General features: G+C 47.4%; 1 protein-coding gene across 1 annotated transcript in view; it reads right to left on the bottom strand.

Moving 5' to 3' along the window:
• Positions 1-23,302, bottom strand: part of CLIP4 (CAP-Gly domain containing linker protein family member 4) — a 146,046-nt gene that overhangs the window by 51,561 nt on the left and 71,183 nt on the right. Inside the window, 3 exon segments of the mRNA XM_068232760.1 lie at positions 7,001-7,084; positions 9,550-9,696; positions 11,323-11,458. Of these exon segments, the coding sequence (XP_068088861.1) occupies positions 7,001-7,084; positions 9,550-9,696; positions 11,323-11,458 (367 nt within the window).

Raw genomic sequence — 23,302 nt, 5'->3', positions numbered from 1 at the left:
GCACAGACCATAGCTGACCCACTATAACACCAAGTGCCAGCTAGACCATAGCTGACCCACTATAACACCAAGTGCCAGCACAGACCATAGCTGACCCACTATAACACCACGTACCAGCACAGACCATAGCTGACCCACTATAACACCAAGTGCCAGCTAGACCATAGCTGACCCACTATAACACCAAGTGCCAGCACAGACCATAGCTGACTCACCATAACACCACGTACCAGCACAGACCATAGCTGACCCACTATAACACCACGTACCAGCACAGACCATAGCTGACCCACTATAACACCAAGTGCCAGCACAGACCATAGCTGACCCACTATAACACCACGTACCAGCACAGACCATAGCTGACCCACTATAACACCAAGTGCCAGCACAGACCATAGCTGACCCACTAGAACACCACGTACCAGCACAGACCATAGCTGACCCACTATAACACCAAGTGCCAGCACAGACCATAGCCTATCTACTATAACACCAAGCACCAGCACAGACCATAGCTAACCCACTATAACACCAAGTGCAGCACAGACCATAGCTGACCCACTATAACGCCAAGTGCCAGCACAGCCCATAGCTGACCCACTATAACACCAAGTGCCAGCACAGCCCATAGCTAACCCACTATAACACCAAGTGCCAGCACAGATCATAGCTGACTCACTATAACACCACGTACCAGCACAGACCATAGCTGACCCACTATAACACCAAGTACCAGCACAGACCATAGCTGACCCACTATAACACCAAGTGCCAGCTAGACCATCGCTGACCCACTATAACACCAAGTGCCAGCACAGACCATAGCTGACCCACTATAACACCACGTACCAGCACAGACCATAGCTGACTCACTATAACACCAAGTACCAGCACAGACCATAGCTGACCCACTATAACACCACGTACCAGCACAGACCATAGCTGACCCACTATAAAACCAAGTGCCAGCACAGACCATAGCTGACCCACTATAACACCACGTACCAGCACAGACCATAGCTGACCCACTATAACACCAAGTGCCAGCACAGACCATAGCCTATCCACTGACTATAACACCAAGTGCCAGCACAGACCATAACTAACCCACTATAACACCACGTACCAGCACAGCCCATAGCTGACCCACTATCACACTAAGGGCCAGCACAGCCCATAGCTGATCCACTATAACACCAAGTGCCAGCACAGCCCATAGCTCACTCACTATAACACCACGTACCAGCACAGACCATAGCTGACTCACTATAACACCAAGTGCCAGTACAGACCATAGCTGATCCACTATAACACCAAGTGCCAGTACAGACCATAGCTGACCCACTATAACACCACGTACCAGCACAGCCCATAGCTGACTCACTATAACACCAAGTGCCAGCACAGACCATAGCTGATCCACTATAACACCAAGTGCCAGTACAGACCATAGCTGACCCACTATAACACCAAGTGCCAGCACAGACCATAGCTGATCCACTATAACACCAAGTGCCAGCACAGCCCATAGCTGACTCACTATAACACCAAGTGCCAGCACAGCCCACAGCTGATCCACTATAACACCACGTACCAGCACAGCCCATAGCTGACCCACTATCACACTAAGGGCCAGCACAGACCATGGCTGACTCATTGTGAAGCCCTTTCACACCGGCTGCGTTCCATTTTGTTTTTGAAAAGGCTTGCAATTTTCCAAAAGCAAGTACAATAAAGTTACAATTGGAATCAAGGGAATGCATTTATGATTTTATAAAAAGGCAGCTGTAGTTTTGCTGCATTTTTCCTGTGTTTTTATTGAGACCAACAAAGTGAAAATTGCAAAACGCATTTGAGATTGAAAAAGCAACTCTGAGTAGTCTGCTCCTATGCAGAACAAATACTGTCCCCTGTATAGGAGCCTTTGCCATTACTCAATTTTCAGATTTGATGCAGCCATTCCAGAGACATTCCATTTGGAAAAGCATGTCACATGACCCCGAGATCCATCCAGAAAGCATGATGCTGGCAGGAGAGGGAGTGTTCCACACCTAGTCAGCAGCTCTCAATACGGAGCGCAGAACCACCTTGTCCAGCTACTACCACCGCTGCTTACAGAGTAACACTTTGCGTCCGGCATTGCAGCACAGGATTTAATTATGTAACTGCTGCAGTGGTAGCCACAAAAGAGTTCATCTTAACAGTAGCAGAAGGACGTGGGAGGAGTTAGGTGATCTGTGGGAAATAGTCTAAGGCTAGAAACCCACTAGGAGAGCTTTTCTGAGCGCTTTGTGATTTGAAAAGCTCTAGCTAATGTAATGCTATGGGTGTGATCCCACTTGAGAGATGTGATTTCATAAAAATCCCCCATAGCATTGCATTACCAAGAGCTTTTTCAAATCACTCACGCTTACAAAACTCTCCTAGTGGGTTTCTAGCCTAACAGTTTTTTTCTCCAGTAAAAGTGTACTGTCATGAATACACAACTTTGTGCATTGCTAACTAATGCAAATCTGTTGTAAAAAAAAAAAAAAAAAGCAGAGATAGAAAAGTGGCTTTAGCTCCTTTCAGGATACATGATCAAAACTGGAGAGCCGCTTAAATCAAGCAAAATAAGTATTTGTTTTACTTATTTATTTGGTATGGATGGGCACAGAGGTGCAAATAATTCCAAGTTGATGCAGATTTTATGCAGCTTGAAAATTGACCAATGGAGTGAAGCCAGTGGATCTGACTGATCCATTTTCAAGCTGCGAGATTAGCACAAAAGTTGGCAAAATTTGCATCTCATTGACAATTTCCTGTCAACAGAAAGTCATGAGAATGTAAAAAAAAATATAAATGAAATTCCTAAGTTTAGGCTACGTTTAGGTGTTTGTGCCTTGGCAAATAATGTGCCCAGGAGTCCAACTGTTCTTATCACACAGGCCCCCGGGAACACACGCTGAAGAAGAGTAATCAATGGTAATACACAGGCGCTACTGCGGAGGATGTAGTTTCATGGAAAGAAACAAGGATTTCAGTGTTAGTTAAGCGTAATACAATTAAGTTTATGGAGGGAAATTTACTGTAGAGAATGATTAAATGTTCACATAAATTTACATAGGAATACAATTTTTTTCAATTCTATTTAAGGCATACAAATAATAACGGATAAATTAATTTAGGTCACCACCCATGACAACACCATGTGCCAGTGCAGACAGCGACAGACCCATGGCAACACCAAGTGCCACTGCAGACACTGACATAACTATGGCAACACCAAGTGGCGGACCCCCAGCAACACAAAGTGCCAATGTAGGCAACACCAAGTCCCAGAGAAGGGAGCAACATACTTGCAAGAATATCAAGTGCCAGCGCAGATCCATGGAAACACTAAGAGACAGTGTAGACAGTGGCAGATCTTTGGCAACACCAAGTGCCAGTGCAGACAGTGAAATACCTACGGCAACACCAAATGCCATTGAAGGGAGTGACATGATTACGACAGAATCAAGTGCCAGTGCAGATCCAAGGAAACACCAAGAGCCAGTGCAGACAGTGACAGACCCATGGCAACACCAATTGCCAGCACAGACAGTGGCAGACCCACTGCAACAGCAAGTGCCAGTGCAGACAGTAAAATACCTACGGCAACACCAAATTCTATTGAAGAGAGTGACATAATTACAACAGTATTAAGTGCCAGTGCAAATCCACAGAAACACCAAGAGCCAGTGCAGACAGTGACATACCTAAGGCAACAACAAGTGCAGACCCAAGGCAACACAAAATGCCAGTGTAGACAGTGACATACCTAAGGAAACACCAAGTGCCAGTGCAGACAGTGGCAGATCTATGGCAACACTAAGTGCCAGTGCAGAGAATAGTAAACTCAATTAGGATCATTACCAGCCCTTTGCGCTGCATATCGCCACCTGTCCAGAACATTTGATGGAAGGGGTGGCTTGGTTTCCAGGAAGGAGGATGAGGAGGAGGAAGAGGAGCAAAAGCTGCTGGATCCGAAAGAGAATGGAGGAGGATCTAGACGGGACAATGAGAGCCACACATGCATGGAAATGAAGAAGAGGATCACAAAATGATGCTATAAAACATACATCTCCTTTATACAGGAAAATGGATAACTAACACACTTTAGGACATACAATAATCAATAAAGGTGCAATGGAAACTGTACTATATGCCATTAGCATCCATTTTCCTTTCCTTTGCACTAGCATTGATAAATAAGAACATTTGGGGGTTTAAAAATGCAACTTTATCGTTGTTAGAAATAGTTGCAAAAATCGGTGCTACACAAGTTACCATATATCATTATTAAAGCAATACTGAGGTGAAAATAAACTGATGAGAAACATGAAATAGTTAACATTCAAGTATGCAAGTGGCAGTTTCTCTCCAGTCATGTCCCAGCCTGACTATTGTAACCCTCACTGATTAGGAATTACAGCCATAAAACTCCTCCGAGAAAAGCTTCTGAGAGCAGGAGATAGATAAAAAGGGCCAGCAGCTCAAATAAATCTACTTTACGTGGGTGTGAGAGTGTTCCGCTCTAAACAGCGAAGTAAGTGTATTTACGTGCCTGGTGCTGAAGGACACAGGGGTGTAGATACAGGATACAGCGGTGCTATATCAAGTAAGCCTAAAAAAAAGCTGGGGGATATCAGGGAAGTACAATTGTTTATCTCAGTTTATTTTCACCCCGGTATTCCTCTGACCTGGGCTCATAGGGGCTGCCATATTTGTTTGCTTTGAAACAATGCAGGTTGCCTGGCTGTCCGGCTGATCCAGACAGACACAGAACATTTATAATGTGCTTTTCTCCTGGCGGACTCAAAGAGCCTGCCACTGCCTCTAATACTTTTAGTCATAGACACTGAACAAGCAAGCAGATCATTTCAGCACCGGACAGCAGCTGGAAGGAGGAAGTAGAGCACCCCATTCTGCTGTCTGGTGTTGAAACGGCAGCTAGTTGGGTTCCAAACCACGTGGTCCCGAATTCGAACACCATATAGGTCAGCCTCCATACCCCTCTCGGGTTCGGTTGTCCGCGAGGGAAGATTTCACTCGATTGGCAGCTGGGTCAGGAGAGCGCCACCACTGGCTTTCAATTTGCAATGACCAACGCAGAAGGAGAGATCATTCACTTGTCCACCAAAGCTTTCTCCTGTGTCTCATTTCCACTGGCAGGCGGTTGTCCCCTTCTCTTCTCCCAGGGAGCACTGTGTTAGGGATGGTCAATGAGATGCAAATCATTTCAAGTTGATGCAGCATTATGCAAATGTTGTATGCAAATAGCTTGAAAATGAACAAAATCCAATCCTGTTGAGGTAAAATTCGATTGGTCCATTTTCAAGCTGCGTACATTTGCATATAAAATTAGCATAATCCTGCATCAACTTAAAACTGTTTGCAAGTGTGCCACATCTCAAATACTAGAGGCCTCTACTGGCCATGTAAGGTACATGCCATGGTACCCCTGCTGGTTGGCCTCTAGCAGTGATGATCACCGGATGAAATCCGAATAGTTTTTATTCGGACTTCATCAAGGTAATTAAAGCACTTGTGCAGGTGGGCAAGGGGGGGGGGGGGGTTAATCTTACCCATCAGACATCTTCTTTGATCCGTCTGATGGCCCCTTCCACGATGCATTCCAAGCGCGTCATGTGACTACAAACACTTCCTCCTTCAACCCGGAAGGAGGTGGTGTTTGTAAGCTCATGACCGCGGCTTGGAACGCATCGTGGGAGGCGCCGTGGGACAGTTCAAAGAAGAAGTCTGATGAGTAAGATTAACCCCTCCAACACACACACGCACATGTGTTTAATTACCTTGATGAAGTCCAGATGAAAGGCATTCGGAATGATAGGCATTCGGATTTCATCAGATTTAAGAGCATCCCTGCCTCTAAAATTTAGACACAGGACCCAAAGCTCCCCCCGAGGCAGAGAACAAAGAGGGAGAAGTGATCAGCGGGGTAGAAAAGACAAAGGACAGGTTTAGAAAAGCCAGTGTAGAAAAGACACCAGCGGACAGCTCCGCTGCCTACACTCTGCGCGGCCCAGGGTGGAAGATATAGATGGGGGGCCCGGCATGCAGCCCACACAGATTTTCAATGGATTTCATGCTGAAATGTATTATGTTGATTGTGGAGGGATTCCATCATATGGATCCTTCTCTGGTCAGATCATGATGTGAGAGGGATCTATCCCGTTGGCCACATCAACCAGTAAATTGCCCACCTTAAAGCAGACACAATATTGCTAAGAATTGAGAAAGGTGCAGGGTCAAGTCTGAGTAATGCTAATACACACTATTTAATTTCCCATCCGATCGAGGGGTAAATTGGACATGTACACATGCTACAACTTCCTGTCCAAACTGCTCCCAATCAATAACGGGATTGATTTTCCAATAACTTTGCAAAATCAATACCTTTATCAACCAGAAACAGATTGAACATGTCAAAAATAATTGTCCCGATTACTCGTTGATGGGACAGGAAACTGAATTGCGTGTAACCAGCATTGGAGGTTTCATGTCTGAGCGCAAAAGGATGGTCTTTTGCCACAGTCCGAGAGTTCAATGAACTTTGCACCTCTGAGCGCCTTCAGTGTTATAACCCTTGCAGGTCAGTTCAGTTGCATTTTACCAAGAACCCAAACTTCTTCACATGAGCTATATTCAAGCTGCATGACTGAAGACGTTTCTACCCGAACCTTTTTGAAGAGATTACGTGATCAGATACGAGCTTTTATCGTGGACAATCGGAATGCATCTCTCTAATAACAGGGAGAAACTAGATAAGATCTATGGGCCTCTGGGAAATAGAGGAAAACACAGTCATAGGTCAGTGGAGCAGAGAGAAACTCTTCCATCTCCCCGCTCAATGTGACCCACAAGCGTCACACAGGAAGTGCACGGGGCCAGCGCACTCCGCCATCTCTGAATCAGTGTGCCGCTGCATTTCTCGCACACGCTATGGAGGCATCACCTTTCTTTGTGGATGTAGAACTGAAAGTTTCCTCATTATTCGGTACAGATGGAGATGTGGGACTTTTCTTAGATGCAGCACGACCTGTAATGAAAGCAAATAAGATTGATTGAAGACAAGCGGGTGTGATGTGCATGCGTTTAACAAGGAAATGAGCTATAAGACATATGGCAATGAGGACCAGTACACCTTTTACACACTTAACCAGGTATACAATACTGGTGCCTGTTTTTCACAGCAATGTATGTATTCTGTGGTCTCAACTTACTAAGGGCTGTTCCGTAAAAAATAAATTAAATAAATAAACAGGTCGGTAAAATACAGCATTCGGTATTTCAGACTTTTCCAAATCCACTTAGATTTTTAGACATGCTATTGCTGGCGGTCGAATTGCATTTTATTTCTCGTAATTTGGGCTCCGTCTCTTGCCGGCACCCAAATTACCCTCTAAGCACCACTATAGTAACCATAATTCACATAACAGCCTATGGCGGTGCCCAAATTCCCGGTGCCCGTCACATATTCTACAAAATACGGTAAGCCATTTCATTCATTATGTTATTTTTATCACAGCAACAACATTTTCTCCCGTAGGATTCAAAGCTCATAGACATGGCTCAGACCAGAAACTTGTTGATGGGTTCATTTTTGTACAGAGGAAGAATTCTACAAGTCCGCAAACGCCAGGCTAAACAGTCGGCTTTTCAGTCTGGATTTGAATATCTCCAGGGATGGGGCTGTCTTGACTGAGCGTGGTAGGGAATTCCAAAGGGTAGAGGCAGTATGATAGAAAAGCTCTGGCTCCAAAGGTTTTGAGGTTTGCTCTGGGAGTGACCAAGTTTATGGATTCTGCTGATCTGAGGCTGTGAATGAGAAGTTTAATTTTGGCAATGTTCCACAGATGAGAGTAGGAATTATTTGACTACAGCCAAGATTTGGTTTCTAAAGCTCAATTCCCCATCGATTAGCACATCAAGGTTCCAGACAAGGTCAGATCTTTCATGTCTGAATTCCCTATCCTTTTTTGGTGTTGATTTAGAGAAGAGCTGTTTTGATGCCAAGCGTTGGCCTTGGAATACAAGGAACTCAGTTTTGTCAGCATTCAGTTTCAGCCAGTTGCCATTCATCCACTCTTGTAGCTCAGCTAAGCAAAAATTTTGGAGTAGGGTCTGTTCCACCAGGTTAGAAGAACAAGTATATAGTAGCTGAGCTGGTGTCATCAGCATAGCACTGGTAGGTTAGGCCATGTTGTTGGATAATTGTAGCAAGTGGTATCATGTAGATGGTAAATAGAACAGGGGATAGGATTGAGCCTTGTGGCACTTCAAATTTTAGAGGTGCAGGGTTGGACAGGACAGGTCCTAGGGACACCATCTGTGTTCTGTCAATCAAGAAGGATCTGAACCACTGGATGACTGAACCACTGATACCACAGTATTCATGCAATCTGTTGAGCAAGATTTCATGGTCAACTGTATCAAAAAGCTCCTGAGAGATCCAACAGGATGGAGCATTGCCCCTCTGTTCCTTTTTCATGAGCAGATTGTTGCAGACCTGGGTGAGGGCTGTTTCAAAGATGTGGGGTTTCTTTCTAGCCAGACTGTAGAGAGTCTAGGAGGTTTGCTGAGAGCCTGGCTTCAAGTTGTAGAATGACAGCCTACAGTCCTTTAAGGCTTGGCAACAGAAAGGAAGTTGCACCTGATTAAGAGCTCCACCCCAAACTAGTAGTGCACTCCCTTGGACATATTTAGAACTCCCTGCCACACCCAAGTAAAGACCGCCCCATCCCTGGAGTTATTAAAATGCAGACTGAGGGCCAGTGCACACCAAAAACCTCTAGCAGATCTGCAAAATGCTAGAGGTTTTTGAAGCAGATTTCAGAGCGATTATAGGCATGTTTAGAGAGGTTTTCTAAACATGCCTAGCGGTTTTTGGAGCATTTTTGTGTAGCAGATTTCAAATATTGTTACAGTACAGCTGTTACTGAACAGCTTCTGTAACAAAAATGCCTGGAAAACCGCTCTGATCTGGCCTTTCAGAGCGGTTTTCCACTTTCCTATACTTTAACATTGAGGCAGAAATGCCTCAGAAATCTAAAAAATGCTGCAGCCCCGAGTTTGCGTTTGTGGAAAAAAAAGTAAACGGCTCTGGTGTGCACCAACCCATTCATTTTCATTAGCCAAGCGGTTTTCCCCCTGCAAGCGTTTTAACAAATGCTCCAGAACACTCTGGTGTTTACCAGCCCTGAGAGCCACCTATTTAGCCTGGCATTTGCAGACTTGTATAATTCTTCCTCTGTACCACAATTTATCAATCAACCAATTACTGGTCTGAGCCATGCTTATGCGCTTTGAGTCCTACGGGAGAAAAGAGCTTTACAAATGTTTGTTATTGTGGTTGTAGTACTCAATACAGCACGATTACTCTACTTGTGTGCTGCTTCGTTCTTACTAATGTATTATACTGTACTGGTTTGAATCCTAACCCCTTTCCCGTTCTGAGCCATTCCTGAATCTATACAATAGGCACAGCACCGCGATCAGGCATACCTGTGTTAATTTTGGAGGTCACGCGGCTCAGGTCAATCTTGGGAGGACATTTGATGGTCGGGGAGGTTTTGGTGTTGGATGAGCTTCTGATGAAAGTCCTCATCGTTTCTGTGGCTCGTCGGATCTTAGACAGCGGCGCAAAAATACCTGATGAGGGTATACAGAGCGTTTTTGTGTTTTATCTTCTCAGAAATGCAGCTCAGGAACTCATATCAGTGTTGCAAATATACGCGAGAGACCCGTGTAAATCATGATCTTCCCTGCGTCCATCGGCTGCGCGGGAGCGCACAGGGGTTGCAGGTGCACCACTGTTCCCTTATAACATCAAAGTGAAAAATATATTTGGCTTATTCTGGTTAAAATGATACCATACTTACCCTATTTCATCACTTGTTGGAATGTGCAATACCATTATCACTAGCCTGTGTGTCTGTAACATTTGTATATGATTGCTATGGTGCAGTTGGGGACCCCAGTGCTGTACAGATAGTTAGGCATAGGTAGAAGAGAGGTTAGTATTAGGTGTAGGGTGTTGTTTGACATATGTAGGGCGTAGGTTAGTGTTAGGCACAGTTGTGGGGGGAGGGCAGTGTTTTCCCCAGGCTCCACACGGCTGGTATCAGCTCACCTCCTCCTATGCTGTAAGCAAGAGTTTCACACAGAAGATCTGACCCTGCATTCTCTCATCTTGCCCCACCCGGCTACTTTTTCATGCCACCCAGCTGGAAAAAAAATCTGGGGAAAACACTGTAGGGGTAAGTGTTAGGTGTAGGTAGGGCTAGGTTAGTATTAGACTTAGGTAGGGGATAGGTCAGCGTTAATGGCAGGTAGGGGCAGTTGGTGTTGAACATAGGTAGTGGTGGAATGGAATGTGTTAGGCGCAGGTTGGGGGAGCTGTAAGTGTGTAGTTTAGGGTAAGGTAAAGCAATAGTAGAATATTGGCAACATCTGGTGCCCTATTTACCTTGTGGTGCTTCTATATGTATGCCCTGCCTATACCTGTGTGTACTACTCCGCTATCCATCTCTCGTGGCCTTTCTAGATTGAAAACCCAACAAAATTCTCAACCTACATGAATAAAACTGGCCTGGAGCAGTTACAAACCACTAAATAAATTGTTGGTTAAGGATTAAAAGGACTTCCAGGCCACAAATTGAATGTGGTTTTACCTACCTAGGGCTTCTTCCAGACCCTAAAAGTCATTTGTGTCACTCGCCATGGCTCTGGTCTTCTCCAGGGTCCTGCTGGCAGCCTGTAAGGATCGCCAACCCTCGATTGGTAGAAAGTACTGCGCAGTATGCTCCCGATGACATGGGCAAAAAAGACATTTACCTGGGTAGGCGGGTAAGCCTGTAGTAGACCCTCTAGAGGCTTCCTCCATCCCAGCACAGGGACCTTCTAGTATCCCTCTACGAGGGCGGCCACACTGCGCGGTGCACAATGGCTCACTGCTCAGCGTAAGAAGCCAAGCCCGTTCGGCTCTGTGCTAGTTCGCAGGCAAGAGCTGATTGTGCAGTGTGGCCGAGCTCCGTCTACAAGCCCTTGTCGAGGGTCATACACTCAGTGCTGGAAAAGCAAAGAGGAGGAAGATGAGGGAAGAATCTGGATTATCTAGAGGTTTCCCTTTACTCGGGTAAATACCTATTTAGGGCAATTCTTTCCCTACAAGTTTCCTTAAAAGAACCTAGTCCAGGTTTTGCTGCATCATGCAGGCTCCTTCTGGCCCTCTAACATCAGCAGATCGACCAACCAGCAGACAAAACACACTCTTACCGTGTTTAGCTGGACATTTAAAATACTGCACTCCGGCCACACTTCCATCATTCTTTCCTTCCGATTCGTCTATCTCCACTCCCGCCCACTGGCCAGCCGCAAACTGCGTTTGTCCGCAGAACCTCAGAGTGCCAACCTAGAGAGAAGGAAGAGAAAGCAAAGGTGTTGTCAGGAACAGTGCAATATCTGGTTTCATATGCTGGTGCCAGTGTGTACCTTGTCTGTAGTGAGCTTGTCCCACTCACCAGCAAGTGACCTACAGTGGACTCATTCCCAGTTTCAGGAGCTTGTCCTGATACCGGCCGCAGTTGAAACTGGGAATTACAACTGATCCAAGCAATCACTGAACTTACACCTCTCTATCAGCAGGTGCTCCTCATTAGCCTGAGGATTAATTATGCACCTCCTTTTCTATAAACCTTTACCAGAATATTTAATCACAAGGCTTCTGTATGATGCTGAGTTCTGACTGTTCCTGTGTTACCTGCTTCTGGCCTAGTACCCTGATTTTGTACAGTGTATTGCTGTATATCATTTATATGATGCATTTTGCTCATCATTAGTTAGGTTTTCTGGTGTATTTTGGTTCTCATGCCCACTACAGCCACCAGGCACAATTTGTATTGACCTTAAGCTGCTTCAAAGAACAGAGTTTCTAACAGGAGCCAAGCAGCACTTCTGTACAGTGCTTAATCCAATTTTATTTATTACATTATTTCTTCACTACAGTTCCTCCCTGAAGGCCCATACCCACTACATGATTTTTGATGACTGTTGACTTTTTTGAACAACGAGCAATCGTTTCCACAATCTCGCAACGTCGGTACAGGCGCACGACCACACAAACGACATTTGGCGTGCACGGCAACGAGATCCCCAGGGACTGTGATCCATTGTCCTGTGTCACTAGGTGAGTATTCAGCTTTAGATCAAAGTATAATTTATCGTCTTTGCACCCCCCCCAGTACCCCAAGGAGTACGTGTAACAAATGCAGAGTATCTAGGGATTAGAGGAAGAATGGGGGCAAGGCGACACACAGCATTTTTGTGCATTAAATTATCAGGAAAAAAATGACTATTCCAAGTGAGAGACTGCTGAATTTCTGTTTGGCGACAGAGAGCAAGACTGCCCCATCTGTAACTAGTAACACTCTATAAAATCCAGTGCAACTTCAGCAAAACTTTTTAGTTCCACCGGGGGTCCAACCAAGCCGATCGGCAATTATTATGGAACCTAATTGCTCCCGCTCCGCCACGGTGCCTCTCCACCCCTGCGTCCATCTTGGAACAGGATGACCATGGCTCGCTGGGGTACGCGCCTGTCACACTTCTGGCACCCCGGAGGTTAATCTACGCGCAACGTAAATCCATTTACAGAAGATTAAATAGAGATTGTCGCGGCAGCAGAATCCATGAGCTGGTGGCTTTTCTGGGAGGCTCATTATGTGAAGAAAAGAGCGATCCCCTGAGTGCGATTACACCGCGCAGCCCCCAGGCCCAGACGGCGCGGACAGCTGGAGCAAGACGGGCAGCCAGCGCGAGAGACTGGAGAGGAAATTTGCCTGATATGCAAAGTATGGTTAATGCACTGGCCGGGCATATGGAGAGGAGCACGGCCGCTCACATTATCAAACATTAGAGACGCCAAGAAATTTCCACATCTTTCCAAATTACTTTCTGCAAAAATGCAAAATGGAGAGCGTCATTAAAGACAGGATATGGCATATTCGACATCCTCGTTAAAGTCTGGAGAATTCTGCCTCTCTATGCAGTTACTTAAGAACTGACTGACTGATGCCCGAAGCCTGCTGAGGTCTCACCTGCTGGGGTAGGGGTTGTTGGGGTGAGTTGTAATATAGTGTTGGCGGTTTCCATGGATTGCATAGTGTGAGGGTTTCATTCTCCTTCTCCACAGTACAGTACATGCTGCTCCTCTCCCCCTTCCATAGTACAGTACATGTTGTTCCTCTACCCCTCCTATAGTACAGTACATGCTGCTCCCCTTCCACTCCCCATAGCACAGTACATGCTGCTCCTCTTCTCCCATAGTACAGGACAGGCTGCTCCTCTTCCCCTCCCATAGTACAGTACAAGCTGCTCCTCTTCCCCTCCCATAGTACAGTACAGGCTGCTCCTCTTCCCCTCCCATAGCACAGTACATGTTGCTCCTCTTCCCCTCCCATAGTACAGTACATGCTGCTCCTCTTCCCCTCCCATAGCACAGTACATGCTGCTCCTCTACTCCCATAGTACAGTACATGCTGCTCCTCTTCCCCTCCCATAGTACAGTACATGCTGCTCCTCTTCCCCTCCCATAGCACAGTACATGCTGCTCCTCTTCCCCTCCCATAGTACAGTACACGTTGCTCCTCTTCCCCTCCCATAGTACAGTACATGCTGCTCCTCTTCCCCTCTCCATAGTACAGTACATGCTGCTCCTCTTCCCCTCTCCATAGTACAGTACATGCTGCTCCTCTACTCCCATAGTACAGTACATGCTGCTCCTCTTCCCCTCTCCATAGTACAGTACATGCTGCTCCTCTTCCCCTCTCCATAGTACAGTACATGCTGCTCCTCTACTCCCATAGTACAGTACATGCTGTCCCTCTTCCCCTCCCATAGCACAGTACATGCTGCTCCTCTACTCCCATAGTACAGTACATGTTGCTCCTCTTCCCCTCCCATAGCACAGTACATGCTGCTCCTCTTCTCCTCCCATAGTACAGTACATGTTGCTCCTCTTCCCTTCCCATAGTACAGTACATGCTGCTCCTCTTCCCCTCCCATAGCACAGTACATGCTGCTCCTCTTCCCCTCTCCATAGTACAGTACATGCTGCTCCTCTTCCCCTCTCCATAGTACAGTACATGCTGCTCCTCTACTCCCATAGTACAGTACATGCTGCTCCTCTTCCCCTCTCCATAGTACAGTACAGGCTGCTCCTCTACCCCTCCCATAGTACAGTACATGCTGCTCCTCTTCCACTCCCATAGTACAGTACATGCTGCTCCTCTTCCCCTCCCATAGCACAGTACATGCTGCTCCTCTTCCCCTCTCCATAGTACAGTACATGCTGCTCCTCTTTCCCTCCCATAGTACAGTACATGCTGCTCCTCTTCCCCTCCCATAGTACAGTACATGCTGCTCCTCTTTCCCTCCCATAGTACAGTACATGCTGCTCCTCTTCCCCTCCCATAGTACAGTACATGCTGCTCCTCTTCCCCTCCCATAGTACAGTACATGCTGCTCCTCTTCCCCTCCCATAGTACAGTACATGCTGCTCCTCTTCCCCTCCCATAGTACAGTACAGGCTGCTCCTCTTCCCCTCCCATAGTACAGTACATGCTGCTCCTCTTCCCCTCCCATAGTACAGTACATGCTGCTCCTCTTCCCCTCCCTTAGTACAGTATACGCTGCTCCTCTTCTCCTCTCACAGTACAGTACATGCTGCTCCTCTTCCCCTCCCATAGTACAGTACATGCTGTTCCTCTTCCCCTCTCCATAGTACAGTACATGCTGCTCCTCTTCCCCTCCCATAGCACAGTACATGCTGCTCCTCTTCCCCTCCCATAGTACAGTACATGCTGCTCCTCTTTCCCTCCCATAGTACAGTACATGCTGCTCCTCTTCCCCTCCCATAGTACAGTACATGCTGCTCCTCTTCCCCTCCCATAGTACAGTACATGCTGCTCCTCTTCCCCTCCCCATAGTACAGTACATGCTGCTCCTCTTCCCCTCCCATAGTACAGTACATGCTGCTCATCTTCCCCTCTCCATAGTACAGTACATGCTGCTCCTCTTCCCCTCCCATAGCACAGTACATGCTGCTCCTCTTCCCCTCCCATAGTACAGTACATGCTGCTCCTCTTCCCCTCCCATAGTACAGTACATGCTGCTCCTCTTCCCCTCCCATAGTACAGTACATGTTGCTCCTCTTCCCCTCCCATAGCACAGTACATGCTGCTCCTCTTCTCCTCCCATAGTACAGTACATGTTGCTCCTCTTCCCTTCCCATAGTACAGTACATGCTGCTCCTCTTCCCCTCCCATAGCACAGTACATGCTGCTCCTCTTCCCCTCTCCATAGTACAGTACATGCTGCTCCTCTTCCCCTCTCCATAGTACAGTACATGCTGCTCCTCTACTCCCATAGTACAGTACATGCTGCTCCTCTTCCCCTCTCCATAGTACAGTACAGGCTGCTCCTCTACCCCTCCCATAGTACAGTACATGCTGCTCCTCTTCCACTCCCATAGTACAGTACATGCTGCTCCTCTTCCCCTCCCATAGCACAGTACATGCTGCTCCTCTTCCCCTCTCCATAGTACAGTACATGCTGCTCCTCTTTCCCTCCCATAGCACAGTACATGCTGCTCCTCTTCCCCTCCCATAGTACAGTACATGCTGCTCCTCTTTCCCTCCCATAGTACAGTACATGCTGCTCCTCTTCCCCTCCCATAGTACAGTACATGCTGCTCCTCTTCCCCTCCCATAGTACAGTACATGCTGCTCCTCTTCCCCTCCCATAGTACAGTACATGCTGCTCCTCTTCCCCTCCCATAGTACAGTACAGGCTGCTCCTCTTCCCCTCCCATAGTACAGTACATGCTGCTCCTCTTCCCCTCCCATAGTACAGTACATGCTGCTCCTCTTCCCCTCCCTTAGTACAGTATACGCTGCTCCTCTTCTCCTCTCACAGTACAGTACATGCTGCTCCTCTTCCCCTCCCATAGTACAGTACATGCTGTTCCTCTTCCCCTCTCCATAGTACAGTACATGCTGCTCCTCTTCCCCTCCCATAGCACAGTACATGCTGCTCCTCTTCCCCTCCCATAGTACAGTACATGCTGCTCCTCTTTCCCTCCCATAGTACAGTACATGCTGCTCCTCTTCCCCTCCCATAGTACAGTACATGCTGCTCCTCTTCCCCTCCCATAGTACAGTACATGCTGCTCCTCTTCCCCTCCCCATAGTACAGTACATGCTGCTCCTCTTCCCCTCCCATAGTACAGTACATGCTGCTCATCTTCCCCTCTCCATAGTACAGTACATGCTGCTCCTCTTCCCCTCCCATAGCACAGTACATGCTGCTCCTCTTCCCCTCCCATAGTACAGTACATGCTGCTCCTCTTCCCCTCCCATAGCACAGTACATGCTGCTCCTCTTCCCCTCTCCATAGTACAGTACATGCTGCTCCTCTTTCCCTCCCATAGTACAGTACATGCTGCTCCTCTTCCCCTCCCATAGTACAGTACATGCTGCTCCTCTTTCCCTCCCATAGTACAGTACATGCTGCTCCTCTTCCCCTCCCATAGTACAGTACATGCTGCTCCTCTTCCCCTCCCATAGTACAGTACATGCTGCTCCTCTTCCCCTCCCATAGTACAGTACAGGCTGCTCCTCTTCCCCTCCCATAGTACAGTACATGCTGCTCCTCTTCCCCTCCCATAGTACAGTACATGCTGCTCCTCTTCCCCTCCCTTAGTACAGTATACGCTGCTCCTCTTCTCCTCTCACAGTACAGTACATGCTGCTCCTCTTCCCCTCCCATAGTACAGTACATGCTGTTCCTCTTCCCCTCTCCATAGTACAGTACATGCTGCTCCTCTTCCCCTCCCATAGCACAGTACATGCTGCTCCTCTTCCCCTCCCATAGTACAGTACATGCTGCTCCTCTTTCCCTCCCATAGTACAGTACATGCTGCTCCTCTTCCCCTTCCATAGTACAGTACATGCTGCTCCTCTTCCCCTCCCATAGTACAGTACATGCTGCTCCTCTTCCCCTCCCCATAGTACAGTACATGCTGCTCCTCTTCCCCTCCCATAGTACAGTACATGCTGCTCATCTTCCCCTCTCCATAGTACAGTACATGCTGCTCCTCTTCCCCTCCCATAGCACAGTACATGCTGCTCCTCTTCCCCTCCCATAGTACAGTACATGCTGCTCCTCTTCCCCTCCCATAGTACAGTACATGCTGCTCCTCTTCCCCTCCCATAGTACAGTACATGCTGCTCCTCTTCCCCTCCCATAGTACAGTACATGCTGCTCCTCTTCCCCTCTCCATAGTACAGTACATGCTGCTCCTCTTCCCCTCCCATAGCACAGTACATGCTGCTCCTCTTCCCCTCCCATAGTACAGTACAGGCTGCTCCTCTTTCCCTCCCATAGTACAGTACATGCTGCTCCTCTTCCCCTCCCATAGTACAGTACATGCTGCTCCTCTTCCCCTCCCATAGTACAGTACATGCTGCTCCTCTTCCCCTCCCATAGTACAGTACATGCTGCTCCTCTTCCCCTCTCCATAGTACAGTACATGCTGCTCCTCTTCCCCTCCCATAGTACAGTACATGCTGCTCCTCTTCCCCTCCCATAGTACAGTACATGCTGCTCCTCTTCCCCTCCCATAGTACAGTACATGCTGCTCCTCTTACCCTCCCATAGTACAGTACATGCTGCTCCTCTTCCCCTCCCATAGTACAGTACATGCTGCTCCTCTTACCCTCCCATAGTACAGTACATGCTGCTCCTCTTCCCCTCCCATAGTACAGTACAAGCTGCTCCTCTACCCCTCCCATAGTACAGTACATGCTGCTCCTCTTCCCCTCCCATAGTACAGTACATGCTGCTCCTCTTCCCCTCCCATAGTACAGTACATGCTGCTCCTCTACCCCTCCCATAGTACAGTACATGCTGCTCCTCTTCCCTCCCATAGTACAGTACAGGCTGCTCCTCTTCCCCTCCCATAGTACAGTACACGTTGCTCCTCTTCCCCTCCCACAGTACAGTACATGCTGCTCCTCTTTCCCTCCCATAGTACAGTACAAGCTGCTCCTCTTCCCCTCCCACAGTACAGTACATGCTGCTCCTCTTTCCCTCCCATAGTACAGTACAAGCTGCTCCTCTTCCCCTCCCATAGTACAGTACATGCTGCTCCTCTTCCCCTCCCATAGTACAGTACATGCTGCTCCTCTTACCCTCCCATAGTACAGTACATGCTGCTCCTCTTCCCCTCCCATAGTACAGTACATGCTGCTCCTCTTTCCCTCCCATAGTACAGTACAAGCTGCTCCTCTGCCCCTCCCATAGTACAGTACATGCTGCTCCTCTTCCCCTCCCATAGTACAGTACATGCTGCTCCTCTTCCCCTCCCATAGTACAGTACATGCTGCTCCTCTTACCCTCCCATAGTACAGTACATGCTGCTCCTCTTCCCCTCCCATAGTACAGTACAAGCTGCTCCTCTACCCCTCCCATAGTACAGTACATGCTGCTCCTCTTCCCTCCCATAGTACAGTACAGGCTGCTCCTCTTCCCCTCCCATAGTACAGTACACGTTGCTCCTCTTCCCCTCCCATAGTACAGTACATGCTGCTCCTCTTTCCCTCCCATAGTACAGTACAAGCTGCTCCTCTACCCCTCCCATAGTACAGTACATGCTGCTCCTCTTCCCTCCCATAGTACAGTACAGGCTGCTCCTCTTCCCCTCCCATAGTACAGTACACGTTGCTCCTCTTCCCCTCCCATAGTACAGTACATGCTGCTCCTCTTTCCCTCCCATAGTACAGTACAAGCTGCTCCTCTACCCCTCCCATAGTACAGTACATGCTGCTCCTATCCTCTCTATAGAATAGAACGAGCTGTTTCTCTCCCCCCCCCCCCCCCCCTAAAGTACACTACATGCTGCTCCTCTCCAACTTTCTGCTCCATAATATAGTTGATGCTGCTCCTCTCCCCCTTTGTTCTCCATTACCATAAATGTTGCTCCTCTTATTTTCTCTGCATAGTACAGTACATGCTGCTCCCATTTCCATAGCACAGTACATGGTGCACCTCTCCCATTTTCCTCTCTAAAAATACAGAACATCCTTCCCTCCCCCTTCCTGTAGTCCATTACTTGCTTCCCCCCTCTCCATAGTACAGTACATCCCCCCCCCCCCTCCACATTGTAAAGGCTGTTCCTCTCCCCCTGCCCATAGTACAGTACATGCTCCTCCCCTCTCCACAGTAATCCAATTCCAAAAATGCTTTATTGGCAGGACCAAATACATTTAGCATTGCCAAAGCAAAACAAAACATTAACATGGGGAGGGGGATTGTGGGAATAAGGGAAGGCTATAGGAGGTTGGGGTATATAGTCCATAGGTGTGTGGAGGGTGTAAGGGACAGTGTGGGAGACTGGGATATACAGTCCATAGGGGGTATTGGGGGTATACAGTCCATAGGGAGGGGAGTATGGGGTTATACAGTCCATGCGGTATCATGTTCCTTTCAGTTGGTGGCAGGCTGTGACATATCGGGCAGTTATTTGCACGGTTGTTTCCTCCTCCCCCAGTAGGATGTAGTTTCCTCTCATCTGTGGAAGTAAAATCCTGAATGTGGGCGGAGAGTCTCTGGAAGCGCGCGGTCCTCACAGGTGCGTATTTGCTACAGTGTAGCAGGAAGTGAGTCTCATCCTCCTGGTCACATTGTCTGCACAGTCTCTCCTCCCGGGGCTTCCATGTTTGTCTGTGCCGCCCTGTCTCTATTTCCAGGCTTTGGGCGCTCAGACGGTACAGACTCAGGGTCTGTCTTTGTGATGGTGTAGCCTCTCCAGATATGGTGCCATTGTGTACAGTATAGTACATGCTATTCCTCTCCCCCTTTCATCTGCACTGGAGCAAGCAAATGCCTAACTTTTTCTGACGTACATACATCTATTTAGGGCTGTAAATAGTCCGATAGTTGCATGTACACCGTTTTTATGTGGTTAAAGCAGCACAGGCAGGTTACCCACGTTTTGAACCACTTAGTGGCTGCATTACAAATAAAAAAACAAGTAGTACCATTTTTTTTTATATCAAAAAAAGGGTATAGAAAATTCCACTTTTACCTTGATCCCATGACCGCACACTGCTGACATCTTTTAACACTGGCCCCTCCCATTACAGCATAGTTGTCACTTATTTAGTACCAACGCCTCCAATTACCCTGATCACATGACAGCACAGAGCTGTCATCTTTAGTGTTGGACCCTCCCATTACCCTGATCACATGACGGCACAGAGCTGTCATCTTTTAGCACTAGCCCCTCTCATTACCCTGATCACAGCTAATGCCTTGTGTGAATGGTCTCTACATTCAATTTATTCATTACCTATCTGCATATATTTGCATAAAATGAACATAAAATCTGCATGAACTCAGACTAAGAATCTCAGTAACTATTCATACTAACCGCCTAGCTCCCCCCGGTAATAGGCTGCATGATTTTAGCCTGGCCACGTTGCTGATTTCTGTGGTCGGAGGTACACCTTAAACACGACTCCACTTTATTATTTCAATTTTTTTTTTACCCTAATCAGCTTTCATGAGATATGACATTAATATTACATATTAATATTTTATAATTCCCAGCTGCCTGCAGTGGATTACAAATTCTGAACAGCCAGCAGAACCTCAAGTTCAATTTACAGCCCGCTGCTGTGAGATCAGATTACACTGTGACAGAGGAGAGTAGCACGTTCTCCAACGCCCCATAACTCATCCAAGCAGGCCAAAAAGTTTTCCCTCAGACTGCCCTCATATGTCGGTCTAAAGGACAGAGGAGAATTCATGTACCAGCAACTCCTGGACGCAGACAGACAGTTGTTTTCAAAAATAGATCCACCATTCTCTCTCTCTCTCTCTCTCTCTCTCTCACACACACACACAATGTAAAATGCCACACATCACCGTGGATAGGCCGACTTTTAGACACCCGAAGTGAGGACTATGCACAGGTGACATGCTGGGGGAGGGGGGGGGGGGGGGAGGAGGTCCCCGTATGCAGAGGGTAATGCAAAGTGTGCTACAGTACTTATAGCTACTTGTCCTTCCTCCAGCTGGCATCCTCTAGTGTTCCCAGCATCTTTTTGAACTGGCCAATAGAGCTCCAGAATCATTGCAGTCACATGACGGCGGGCCTGGAGCCCTCACTGCAGTCACATGACAGTGAGCCTGGAGCCCTCGCTGCAGTCACATGACAGTGAGCCTGGAGCCCTCGCTGCAATCACATGACAGTGAGCCTGGAGCCCTCGCTGCAGCCACATGACAGTGAGCCTGGAGCTCTAGTGGCCAGCTAAGAAGCTGCACAGGACACTAGAGGAAGCAAGCTGGAGCAAGTACAGGGTAGCTACATACGCTGAAGCACTCTCCGCAGCACACTATGCACCTGCCGGGACACTGCAAGGCACAGGCGGTGACATTGGCACTTTTTGTAAGGGATGGGGGGGCACATTTTGGGGGGGATGGGTGGGGGGAAATTGGCCTGTCAGATTTTTTAGCCAACAATAGTATGGTCCTGTTCACAGCTCCGAGTTGTAATGGAACATGCTGTTCTAACCAGGGCTGTGGAGTCGGAGTTGAGGAGTCAGAGAATTTTTGGTACCTGGAGTGTGAGTCGTGGTTTCATAAACTGAGGAGTCGGATGATTTTTGTGCAGACTCCACAGCCCTGGCTCTAGCACACTTTCTATATGGCATCTCTAGGTAAGGTGCGCGATAACTAACATGTAATGTAGCCATTCTTCAAGCTATGAACACAAATGAACACATCAAAGTGCAGAGTGCGTTGTGTTATGCCTGCACTGTAGCGCTTGCGTAACACACATCTGTTGCCAGCAATTTGTCTGAAAGAGCCCGAATGCTTGCAGTTACACTGTCCTGCCTTAGTTTCCATCAGTGGAAGTGGATAGGACAGTAGAACAACAATACAAGCAGAAATGAAAAAAAAATTCAACTGACGAGCAAGGGAGCCCCCTGCTGGCCATTCTGTGTAACAGACGTGTTGCGAATCCTTTGCACGCCATTTACTGGAGCAATTCATCTCATCTCCATCATCATCTGCTTTAATTGCCTTCAGCAAATTATGCATCATCTCCCGCAAGATCATGACGATGGCCAGAAATATTCCGCTATAATTTGCGTGTCACACGCTGACATGTTAATTGCTGAGAGTTTATGAAAACACATCAATCACAAAACAAGAAAAGCCAAAAAGACAATCAGCACACAAAAAAATAAAGTGAAATAATGCAGCGCTGGCAGCAAATTGCAGGCGCGATATGGATGACGGCAACATTAAGGTGCACGGTTTGTGAAGGGCATCAGTCAGCGGCCTTCAGATGTCCGGTCATTAGACCTCACATGAATTGTCCGATTCTACAGCCACCGCACACGTCATACACTAAGCTAAGCTCACGTACGCACTAAGTGACATGTCTGTGTCCTGCAGCACTCTCAGAAACCATTAGTGGGGGCCTGAACACACAAAGGCACTTCTGTCCACTTTTCAGCAATGCGAATCAGTCCGCGCATTGCGCTTCAACTGCTCAAAGTGAAAGTGAGCCGTGGCGGGGGAACAGAGCATCTGTGAGTGGCTGCGCGGGCACAGGTCGGCTGCACGGGGCTGGCAGAAACCCCAGGTAAGTGAAACACTTATTTTTTAAGTTTCAGTTCCGCTTAAACACACCTCCACAACCGCTGGAATGCCATGATGTGTCAGCTTGTTATTTGTACAGAGACTCAATCAAACATGCATACAGACTGTTTCGGATTGATTGATCATCATCAATGCATGGCATAGATTAATATGGCTATGGGGTAGGACTTGAAACACCCAGAATATATAGCAATACATAGATACAGCAGGGGTGATGCTGAAACCAGGAAAAATTACCATAAAAGTGGTTATCCTGAATAATTTACTGCATTCTGTGTGTCACTACAGTGCCTATTTAAGAAACTTTGGAGCCTGGAGTTACAGGCATACAGCAGATTTTAGGCTTTGTAAAGCTACTGTAAGTACACAAGCTGTAGGTACAGACTTACCAGATCTTAAAAACAAAAAAAAAAACACACCTTTGTTTACAGGAAGGTCAGGTACCCTTGGCCTATGTGACAGCTTCAAGAATCAGATGTACAGATGCAGCTTTATAAATACACAAATGGATGGACACTAGATC

Source organism: Hyperolius riggenbachi, chromosome 4 (assembly GCF_040937935.1).
Source record: "Hyperolius riggenbachi isolate aHypRig1 chromosome 4, aHypRig1.pri, whole genome shotgun sequence".
In the NCBI taxonomy this organism is placed as follows: domain Eukaryota; kingdom Metazoa; phylum Chordata; class Amphibia; order Anura; family Hyperoliidae; genus Hyperolius; species Hyperolius riggenbachi.
The sequence above is the reverse complement of the archived record's forward strand: the minus strand, read 5'-3'. Positions and strand labels throughout refer to the sequence as shown.